General features: G+C 44.4%; 1 protein-coding gene across 1 annotated transcript in view; it reads left to right on the forward strand.

The window, feature by feature from the left end:
- LOC109937818 (slit homolog 1 protein-like) overlaps window positions 1-11102 on the forward strand; it is a 200427-nt gene that overhangs the window by 63912 nt on the left and 125413 nt on the right. Inside the window, exons 7-8 of the mRNA XM_048609217.1 lie at window positions 2455-2526; window positions 2999-3070. Of these exons, the coding sequence (XP_048465174.1) occupies window positions 2455-2526; window positions 2999-3070 (144 nt within the window). The remainder of the gene's footprint in view (window positions 1-2454; window positions 2527-2998; window positions 3071-11102) is intronic.

Below are 11102 nucleotides of genomic sequence, written 5' to 3' on the forward strand. Positions count from 1 at the left end.
GCCGCCTCGTGCTCCCACGAGGAGCTCGAACAGTTCATACACTTCACTAACACCTTCCACCCCAACCTTAAATTTACCTGGACCATCTCTAACACCTCTCTCCCCTTCCTGGACCTCTCTGTCTCCATATCGGGCAACCACCTCGAAACCGATATTCATTTCAAGCCCACCGACTCCCACAGCTACCTAGAATACTCCTCCTCCCACCCACCTTCCTGCAAAAATGCTATCCCCTATTCCCAATTCCTTCGCCTCCGCCGCATCTGCTCCCAGGATGAGGCATTCCACTCCCGTACATCTCAGTTGTCCTCGTTTTTCAAGGACCGTAACTTCCCCTCCTCGGTGGTCGAGAACGCCCTCAACCGTGTCTCCCACATCTCCCGCACCTCATCCCTCACACCCCGTCCACGCAATAAGAACCAAAAAAGAATCCCCCTCGTCCTCACGTACCACCCCACCAACCTCCGGATCCAACGCATCATCCTCCGACACTTCCGCCATCTGCAATCCGACCCCACCACCAAAGACATCTTTCCCTCCCCACCCTTATCTGCTTTCCGGAGGGACAACTCTCTCCGTGACTCCCTTGTCCGCTCCACACTCCCCTCCAGCTCCACCACACCCGGCACTTTTCCCTGCAACCGCAGGAAGTGCTACACCTGCCCCCATACCTCCTCCCTCACCCCCATCCCAGGCCCCAAGAAGACTTTCCACATCAAGCAGATGTTCACCTGCACATCTGCCAATGTGGTATACTGCATCCGCTGTACCCGGTGTGGCTTCCTCTACATCGGGGAAACCAAGCGGAGACTCGGGGACCGCTTTGCAGAACACCTACGCTCGGTTCGCAACAAACAACTGCACCTCCCAGTCGCGAACCATTTCAACTCCCCCTCCCATTCCTCAGACGACATGTCCATCCTGGGCCTCCTGCAGTGCCACAACGATGCCACCCGAAGGTTGCAGGAACAGCAACTCATATTCCGCTTGGGAACCCTGCAGCCCAATGGTATCAATGTGGATTTCACAAGTTTCAAAATCTCCCCTCCCCCCACCGCATCCCAAAACCAGTCCAACTCGTCCCTGCCTCCCTAACCTGTTCTTCCTCCCACCTATCCCCTCCTCCCACCCCAAGCCGCACCTCCATCTCCTACCGACCAACCTCATCCCGCCCCCTTGACCTGTCCGTCCTCCCTGGACTGACCTATCCCCTTCCTAACTCCCTACCTACACTCACCTTTCCTGGCCCCATCCCCGCCTCTTCGACCTGTTTGTTTCCTCTCCACCTATCCTCTCCTCTATCCCTCTTCTATCCGCCTCCCACTCTCTCCCTATTTATTTCAAAACCCCCTTCCCCTCCCCCTTTTCTGATGAAGGGTCTAGGCCCGAAACGTCAGCCTCTCTGCTCCTATGATGCTGCTTGGCCTGCTGTGTTCATCCAGCCCTGCACCTTGTTGAACTTTACTCAATCTGTCTGTTTGATTAAACTCCTCAAGATGGAAATAACAGAGACCAATTTTGCCTTTTCCCAGGCGAGTTCCAATGTCAACGTTAGTTCTTCTCCCTAAACAAGATTAAAACAAGACAAAATCAATGTTTTTCCCTGCTAAAGGTCAGTGGCCATTGTCTCAAAGATTAACTTCGAGCTCAGCTGTAATTCTCGCCCCAGCTGTGTGTTACAGGAGGATGAAATCAATGGGAGTGATTTAAAATAGGTAGCACTATATGTCATTGAGAGAATCCGTCCTTCATCGAGCATTAGAAAGCACTGTCTACCCCTCTGTCCTCTCCATCTACTTCATTCTTTCTTTTTCTCCATCATTACTCCATCTCCAATGCTATCTTTCTCAATTCAGTTTCTCTCTCTGTTGTCTCTAACTCCTTTTGTATTTTTAACTCCTTGTTACTCTGTCCATCTGCACGCTGTGTCATTGGATTTCTGTGTCTCTTTCTTCCTCTCCTTACTTTGTGTACTCTCTCAATGTTAATTAGTTTGCTGTCTTCCTTTTCTGCTTACCTTTTCAAGTCTCTATCCAACTATCGCTCCCACTTTCTGCCCAGATCTCCGTTTCTCACATTTTCCATCTTTTCCTATTTAGTCCCAGCTTCAGTTCATCTTTCCCACTCTCTATCCACCTCTCATCTTCAATCCTTCTCTTGTGTCCTCCTCCACTTACTGTCCAGCGCTCTGACTATCGCAGATAATGAAAGGAGAAGGGAATTCAAAGATCTTGATGGTATAGGTTTCTAAAAAGCAGAGTCCATTGAGAGGCCTGTAAACAGTATGAGGCCAAACCTCAGACTAGAATGTCAGCGATAGAAAGAAACCTTTACAGATTTGTTCATGGCCTGAGGGCTAGGGCCTAGCAAAGACAAAAGATAGGTAAGTGGGCCTGAATGTTTATGGTGTCACTGCTAATGGCCTCAATGTTCCTTGTCTCTCTTTTACGACAGGCAACTTGATAAAAACCAAATTACTTGCATTGAGGAAGGGGCGTTCCGTGCCCTCAGGAGCCTGGAAGTTCTGTAAGTCTTTCCCAGACTTGGTTTTATATTCTTTCATGGAATGTCACTGGCATGGTCAGAATTTGTTACTAATCCCCAGTGGTCCTTGAACTGGGTGTCTCGCTTGACTGTTTCAGAGACCGGCTAAGAATCAACCACATTGCCATGGGCAAGGATGGAAGATTTCCTTCACTAACCATTAAATGAGATGGGTTGTTGCTGAGAATAGATTTAAGTTTTAGGTTTTTAGAAGTTGATTTTAAATCCACCAGCTGCACGACGAAAATCTTCAACTTCATGTTTCTTTTTGGCAATGTTAAAATCTAAGTGTACTTCATTGATGGTGAATGGCTTTGGGAGGTCCTGTAATTATGGAAGATGCTACAAGAATGCAAAATCTTTCTTTATTTTGCTACAACTGAAGGAGAGAAAATCAAAAAGGTAAAGATAAAAGAAGGAAAGTTAATTAATTTTTTTGTATCGTCTTTTCCAGGACCCTGAATAACAATAATATCAGTAGTATCCCTGTCTCCAGCTTTAACCACATGCCAAAGCTTCGCACCTTGTAAGTACAGGGCCTATGAGCTCTTTGAGCATCAGTCTCCTAACATTGACTTCTGTAACACTCAATAACCATTATGAGATACCAAGAGGTGACTGAAGCAAGGACAGATGTGCCACCAGTGTTAACACAGTGGTTGTTAGGAACATGGATGAACTCTAGGAAATGGTGCAGGCAGAAATCCAAATCCAAACAGGCAGAAATTAAGAGGCGTAATCAATGCATTTGCTGAAGCAAGGAGGATTGGTGTTGTCGTTGATGGTGAGGAGGGAAGGTGTAGACTGCTGGATGGTACCATCGGACTGGTCAGAAAATTGGCAAATGAAATCCAATGCAGAGATAAGGATGACAGAAAGCATTTGGGGAGAGCAAAGGAATAAGTAAAAGGTGGTTGGATACGGAGGTCTAGAGGAAAGGAGGGATCTTGGAGTGAATGTCCACAGATCCCTGAAGGGGTTGAGATGGGTAAAAACAATCATTAAGAAGGCATATGCAATGCTTTATTAGTCAAACACTGAGATAATGCCATCTCTATATAAAGCACAAAGTATACCGCAGCTGGGGCACTGTGTGTAGTTTGGTGACCTCAATTCAGAAAGGATGTAAATGCATTAGTAGGGGACAGAGGAGATTTACAAGGATGTTACCAGAACCGCAGATTACAAGATGAAGATTTTTTTTATTCATTCATGGGCTGAGGGCATTGCTGGCTAAGCTAGCAATAACTCCACGAGGCCATTGCCTCCCCCTATTAATTTCTTGGCTGGAACTTGACTTAAATGGAACAGAGGAGGCTGAGGCGAGATATGAGTGAGGTGGATAAAATCATGAATGGCCCAGACAAATGGACGGGCGAACAAGGTGCAGGGCTGGATGAACACAGCAGGTCAAGCAGCATCATAGGAGCAGAGAGGCTGATGTTTCGGGCCTTGACCCTTCATCAGAAAATCAGACGGGAGAGATCTGTTTTCCTTATCAGAGAGATCAGTAATCATGGGGCATGGATTGAAAGTAATTGTGAGTCCTTTGATTCTGGAGAAGATCGGAAAACTGCGAATGTGACATCCTCCATTCAAACAGGGACGGAAGCGAAAACTGAGTAACTATAGGCCGAGCATCTATTGTTGGAAAAGTATGGGAATCAATTATTAAGGAAGTAATAGCAGAACATTTGGAAAATCATAACTTAATCGAGCTGAGTCAGCATGCCTTCATGAAAGGGAAATAGTGTCTAACTAATTTATTAGATTTTAAAGAAAGTTTCAATCAGAGTGCATACAGGGGAACCAGTAGATGTGTTGTATTTGGACTTTGAGAAGGTGTTCAACAAGGTGCTCACAAAAGGTTAAATCACATGATAAGATCCCACTGTATTGGAGATGGTTTAATAGCACAGATAGAGAATTGGCTAATGAGCAGGAAACATTGAGTGGGGATAAGGTTCATTTTAAGGTTGGTGACCCTGTGACTAGTGGGGGTCCACAGGGATCAGTACTGGAACAACAATACCACAACTGTTCACAATACACATTAATGTCTTGGAGAAGGGAAGCGAATGTACTTTGCCAAATTTGCAGACAACACACATAAATGGAAAGCCAGATGCAAGATGGATATAAACAGTTTACAGAGAGATATGGATAAGTTAAATAAGTGGACAAAAGATTAACAAATGGAGTATAAAATGGGAAAATGTGAAGTTGCTCATTTAGGATGGGAGAGCAACACAGAAGTACTTAGAGGTTCTTGTGCGTAACAAGCTAGCTAGCACACAGGTGCAGCAGGTAACCAGGAAGGCTAATGGAATGTTGGCCCGTATTTCAAGGCGGTTGGAGTATAAGAGTAGGGAAATCTTACTGCAACTGTATAAAGTGCTGGTAAGATCACATCTGGAGTACTGTGAGCAGTTTTGGTCCCCTTATTTAACGAAAGATATTATTTCACTGGGGCCGTTCAGAGGAGGTTCACGAGGATGATCCCTGGTATGGAGCGATTGTTTTACAAGCAGATTAAACAGGTTGGCACTTTACTCACTAGGGGTTAGACGAATGAGGCGTGATCTCATTGAAACACAGGATTCTTAAGGGGCTTGACAGGATAAATGCTGAGAGGACCAGACAGCATAGTCTCTGGATAAAGGGGTGCTAATTTAGGACTGAGATGAGGAGGGATTTCCCAGGATGTTGCTGGGAATGGAGGGTTTGAGTTACTAAAATAGGCTGGAAATGCTGGGACTTTTTACACTGGAGCGCAGGAGGTTGAAGGGTCACCTTATAGAGGTTTATAAAATCATGAGGGGCACGGATAAGTTGAATGCCAAGTGTCTTTTCCCTAGGGTGGGGAGTTCAAATCTAAGGGCATATTTTTAAGGTCAGAGAAGAAAGTTTTAAAAAGGGCATGAGGGGCAACCTTTTTTACACAGAGAGTGATTAAAGTGTAGAGTGAACTGCCAGAGGAAGTGATGGATTCGAGTACAGTTACAACATTTAAAAGACATTGGATAAGTAGATGAATAGGAAAGGTTTGGAGGGATATGGACCAAATGCAGGCAAGGGGGACTAATTTAGTTTGGGAACATGGTTGACATGGACTGGTTGGACCAAATGGTCGTTTTCATACTGTGTGACTCTATGACTGTATGACTTTGTATCCATTTTAGCCACAGCCATGATCCCAGAAGTCAGGAGAACAGCCAATGCTATTACTTTGTTTCAGAATGGCAACAGGGATAATCCAGCAAATTATAGGTTGGTGAGCTTTACATCCGTGGTAGGGAAATTATTGGAGAAGATTTTTAGGGACAGGATTTACATGCATTTGGAAAAGAATGGACTTATTGGGGATAGTCAGCATGGCTTTGTACGAGGGAGGTCTTTTCTCACAATTTGATTGAGTTTTTGAGGAAGTGAGGTGTAGCAGGTCAAAAATGAGAAGACTATAACAGTGCTAAGTAAAGAAAGACTTGAAAGGACTTGTATTTTTATATTGCCTTTCAAAACCCCAGACTGACGCAAAGTCCTTAATAGCTGATGGTACTGTTTATTTTGAAGCATTGTCACAGCTAATTTGTGTACAGCAAGCTCTCACAATCAACAATGTGGTCACAACTACATCACCTGGGGCAGGATATTGGTTGAAGTTGGTAAAGACATTGTGTGGAGCTCCCCTACACTTTAAAATTATTTCGGATACTCTTATATCTACCTGAGAGGGCAGAGAAGGCCTTAGCTAAACATCTTACCTGAAAAACAACACCTTTGACAGTGTAGCACTCCCCCAGTAGTACTGTGACAGTCTAAGTTGCATGCTCATGTTTCTGGAGTGCGTCTTAAACTGACCACCTAAAGTTCCAGCGTTATACACCTTGGTGTAGGGGTATTGCTGATAAAGATGATTTCCCCATAGTCCTAGCAGACCATTGGGTTGCCCTTCCATTAGAGAGAGAGACACACATCTGGTGGCAGCTTGTCCTGAGGGTCAGCACATCTCAGGTGAGGGGAAAGGTTGAGGAGGGTCCTTCATAATAACCTCAGCCAATGCAGGAATTGAACCTGCACTGTTGGCATCACTCTGCATTGCAGACCAGCCAATTAAGCTAAGTGACCCCCTGTGATTCTGCTGCTGTAACACCTAATACAGACTGTTCCATATATGGCTGGAGAGACTTTGGTCAATGCAACAGGGTAGTTCTTTTCCTAAAGAGACAAATACTCAATTTCATTGAGTACTAATAAAACATAGACAATTTCGCCCTCCTCTTCCCTTCATGGGTCTTCAGGTGGAAAGTGAGGTGAAAGAGACATCCTCCAGGCTGAAAAATTGGACTGGAGCCAGCAGCACTAGGTCCCTGCTCCCTACAATAACCCACCAATAATAACACCAAGGTAAAACAAAGAACTGTGGATGTTGGAGATCTGAAACAAGCAAATACAGAAATTGCTGGAGAAACTCAGCAGGTCTGGGAGCATCTGTGGAGAGAGAAACTGAGTTAACGTTTCAAGTCCAGTGACCCTTCTTCAGAAATGAGTTGAGATTCATTGCCCAAGAAGAAGCCAATAGGGTAGATGGAAATGCCAAAGCTTTTGTTGATAGTTCGTTAACACTGGATCTGACCCTGTGCTGTGCCTGTTGTCTGTTCATGGAACAGTGTAGAGGGAGCATTATTCTGTACCTATCTCTGTGACGCACCTGTCCTGGAAGTGTTAATGAGGACGGTGTAGAGGAAGCTTTACTTTGTACTCAACCCGTGCTGCACCTGTCCTGGGCCTGTTTGATGGGGACAGTGTAGAGAGAGCTTTACGCTGTACAGTTTGTGACCCTGTCCTGTCCTGTCCTGAAATTCAGAAATTTCTGAAGAAGAGTCCAGACCCAAAACATCAGCTTTCCTGCTCCTCTGATGCTGCTTGGCCTGCTGTGTTCATCCAGCTCTACACCTTGTTATCTCAGATTCTCCAGCATCGGCAGTTCCTACTGTCTCTGTACCTATACTGGGAGTGTTCGATGGGAACAGTTAGAGGTGGCTTTACTGTGTACACAATCCTGTGCTGTACCTGTCCTGGGAATGTTTGATGACGACAGTGGGCATCACATGTTGCAATCTGCTCCAGTCATCAGCACTGCTGCCCCCTCACCTTAATGAGGAGAACATTATCCAAGATGGTTTAAAAAAGATTTATACTTTCAACTCCAGAAGTCTTTGTTTTTCAAATCAAATTTACCCACTTTCAATTCAGCAAATCATTTTGTACTCATTTATCATCCTAGAGACTTTGAAATGTTTAAATCACTTGTTATTAAGTCAGTACTTGTCTAACCTGGGTTGATTAAATGTGTCATTTTTCAAATGATGTGGAAGTGCCAGTTGGACTGGGGTGGACAAGGTCAAAAATCACATGATAGCAGGTTATAATCTAACAGGTTTATTTGAAAGCAGTAGCTTTTGAAGCTCTGCTCCTTTCTCAGGTGTAGTGTGGAAGAGGAGGTATATCGACACAGAATTTATAACCAGAAAGGTAACAACCCTAAAAATGGCTAGCTGATTGCCTCCAATTGAATCTTTAACCAGTTAGAAAGGGCCGCAGGTTTCTATTGAATAAAATGCAAATCCCAGAATTTCTTTCAAGCCTTTGCCCCAAGATGATTAAAGGTTTTATCAGTGTATACCAGAGGTGACATCTCAGGTCAGACAATGCATTTTGGGTGTGAGGCCTTGTTTAGAATCTGTCTGTGTTTTAACTTGGAGTCAGGCTGGTTTTATTTTTTTGAATAAAATAGACAAGGAGAGAGAGTGAGTATGTGTGTCTGTGTGTGTGTGTGTATGTATGTGAGAGAGAGAGTGTGTGTGTGTAATTGTGTGTGTGTGAGAGAGAGAGTGTGTGTGTGAGAGTGTGTGTGTGTGTAATTGTGTGTGTGAGTGTGTGTGTGTGTGCTTGAGAGAGGGTGTGTGTGTGTGTGTGTGTCTGTGTGTGTGCATGCTTGAAAGAGAGTGTGTGAGTGTGAGGGAGTGTATGGAGGGTGATGAATTTGTGGAATTCTCTACCTCCTAGGGGTATTGATGCTCAGTCATTAAGTAAGCTGAAGACCATGACTGATAGATTTCTAGTTAATAATGAGATCAAGCAATACAGGGATAATGCAGGAATATAGCATTGAGTTGGTTGACCAACCATGATCTAGAATTGTGGAGCAGGTTTGGGGAGCTGAATGGCCTACTCCTGCTACTAGTTTCCTATCTTCCTAATAGCGATATCAATGCTGCAGTTCAACAGCAAAGAGGTGATCTGCAGTTGAGAGCCAATCCCTGTTTGGTCAAGGTTTTCAGTGAATAAGCATAGATACGATTATTGGATAGTCCAATGATTTGAGAAATTGCATGGTTCACAACCATCGAGGGAATGCATTCCATTAAAGAAAATCATGCAAGGCTCCACATCTTGCATGCCCAGCACAGTTGGACTCCAAATCCCTGCCCAAATTCCTATTTCTCTTTGACTCTCCATTTTAGTTCATCCTACCAGAGTCAATTCTTTTGTAAAAGCTGAAATAACTGTGGACACTAGAACTCAGAAACAAAAAATAAAATTGCTGGAAAAGCTCAGCAGGTCTGGCAACACCTGTGTAGAGAAATCAAAGTTAATGTTTCGGGTCGGGTGATCCTTCCTCAGTGAACCTTCCGCTCCGTAGACGCTGCCAGACCTGCTGAGCTTTTCCAGCAATTTCTGTTTCTGCTTCAATTCTTTTCTGCATTTCCCTATGTTGTTCCTTCTAAACTCTCAGCTGTATCTCAGTGGTATGGCTACAGATCAGGAGACTATGGATTCCAACTCCACTCCAGAACCCTGAGCACACAATCCAGGCTGACACTTCTAGTGCAACACTGAGGGAGTGCTACACTGAGGGAGTGCTACACTGAGGGAGTGCTACACTGAGGGAGTGCAACACTGAGGGAGTGCTACACTGAGGGAGTGCTACACTGTCAGAGGTGCTGCCTTTGAGATAAGACATTTGAACCTCTCAAGTGGGCATGAAGAGCAGGGACATTCTCGTTTGCTCCCAGCCAACGTTTATCCCTCAGCCAATGACTAGATGATGGGATGATCTAATTTATTTTGTTGCAATGTGTGGGATCTTGCTGTGTACAAATTGGCAGATATGTTTCCCACATTACAACAGTGAGTATACTTCTAAAAGTACTTCACTTCCAGTGAGGCGCTTTGGGACATCTGAGGTGCTATAACAATGCACCACCTTAGCTCTAAAATTCTAGTCATGTGTGTACATCCTTCTTGTCATCATCCCCTAACCATGTTGAGATTTGCACCATTTCACTATTTTCCACTCTTATTCCAAACTTCCCAAAGTGATCAAAGCTGTGGGGTCCCTCACCTCAATCAGCCCTACAATCTATCGGCTCTTTTTAGACATTTTGAAACTTGGCGTCACTTACATCCCCAATGACCTCGATATCTGATTTTGGATGGTGTCCTGAACTCTAGGCCTTGGCCTTCCACCTTGATTCCATAGTCATTAACAAAATCTCTTACACAGCAACGTGCTTTACTGGAAAAAGTAAATTAACCTTGAGGTATTGACAATGTTAGAGCAAGCCACACACTCGAGATGGGTAATTACTTTCAGAGCTTTACCTGTGGGACAGCATGAAGAGCTTGGAAAGCTGACTTAATCATATTATATTGATTTTGCTGTCTCGTAATTTGGTTCAGTGGTCTCCCCGGACTAGGCACGTAGCTTGAACTGCCCCATTCCCCCCCTCCCTCGGTGTCTGTGACTCTTCCAAGACAGTAACAGCCATGAATAATGAGGCCTGTACACATATTCTCAAAGTCACTGCTCTGCCAGTCCCCGTACTCTCTCTCTCTCTCTCTAACCAGTACACTGCCAGAAACAGTCAACATCACACCATCAAAACATCTATTTTTACCTGAGGACATTTATTTCTTCCTGAAAGTTCGACGGAAGAATCTAATAATCTTCATTCCTCAGGTTACTTCTCGATTAATTTGTGTCACTGTGTTTCTGGCTGTAAAATTGTTGGCTCAGAGTGCCAAGGGGGTGGCGTCCTTTTTTTTCGTAGAGTTTCCCTTTCCTATGACCTCACTGGGTCATGTGACATCACCAAATCCTATGACGTCACGCACATTCTTTGCCAGGAAGAATAGAGGAGCTAAATGTTATTTAAATGGAGAAAGACTGCAGAAAGCCTCAGAAGAGAAGGATTTAAATGTCCACGATCGTGAATCACAAGAATTCACGTTCAGCAGGTAATAGGGAAGGCAACTTTTTTATACTTATTCACAGGTATCACTGTTCAGGCCAACATTTATTGCCCATCCCTAATTGCCTCGAGGGCAGTTAAACATCAACCACGTTGTTGTGGGTCTGTAGTCACATGTAGGCCAAACCAAGTAAGGATGGCAGTTTGCTTTTCTAAAGGACATTAGTGAACCAGATGGGCTTTTACCGACAACTGACAATGGATTCATGGTCACTGTTGGATTCCTAATTCAGGATATTT

This window comes from Rhincodon typus, chromosome 20, assembly GCF_021869965.1.
Source record: "Rhincodon typus isolate 14 chromosome 20, sRhiTyp1.1, whole genome shotgun sequence".
Taxonomy (NCBI): Eukaryota; Metazoa; Chordata; class Chondrichthyes; order Orectolobiformes; family Rhincodontidae; genus Rhincodon; species Rhincodon typus.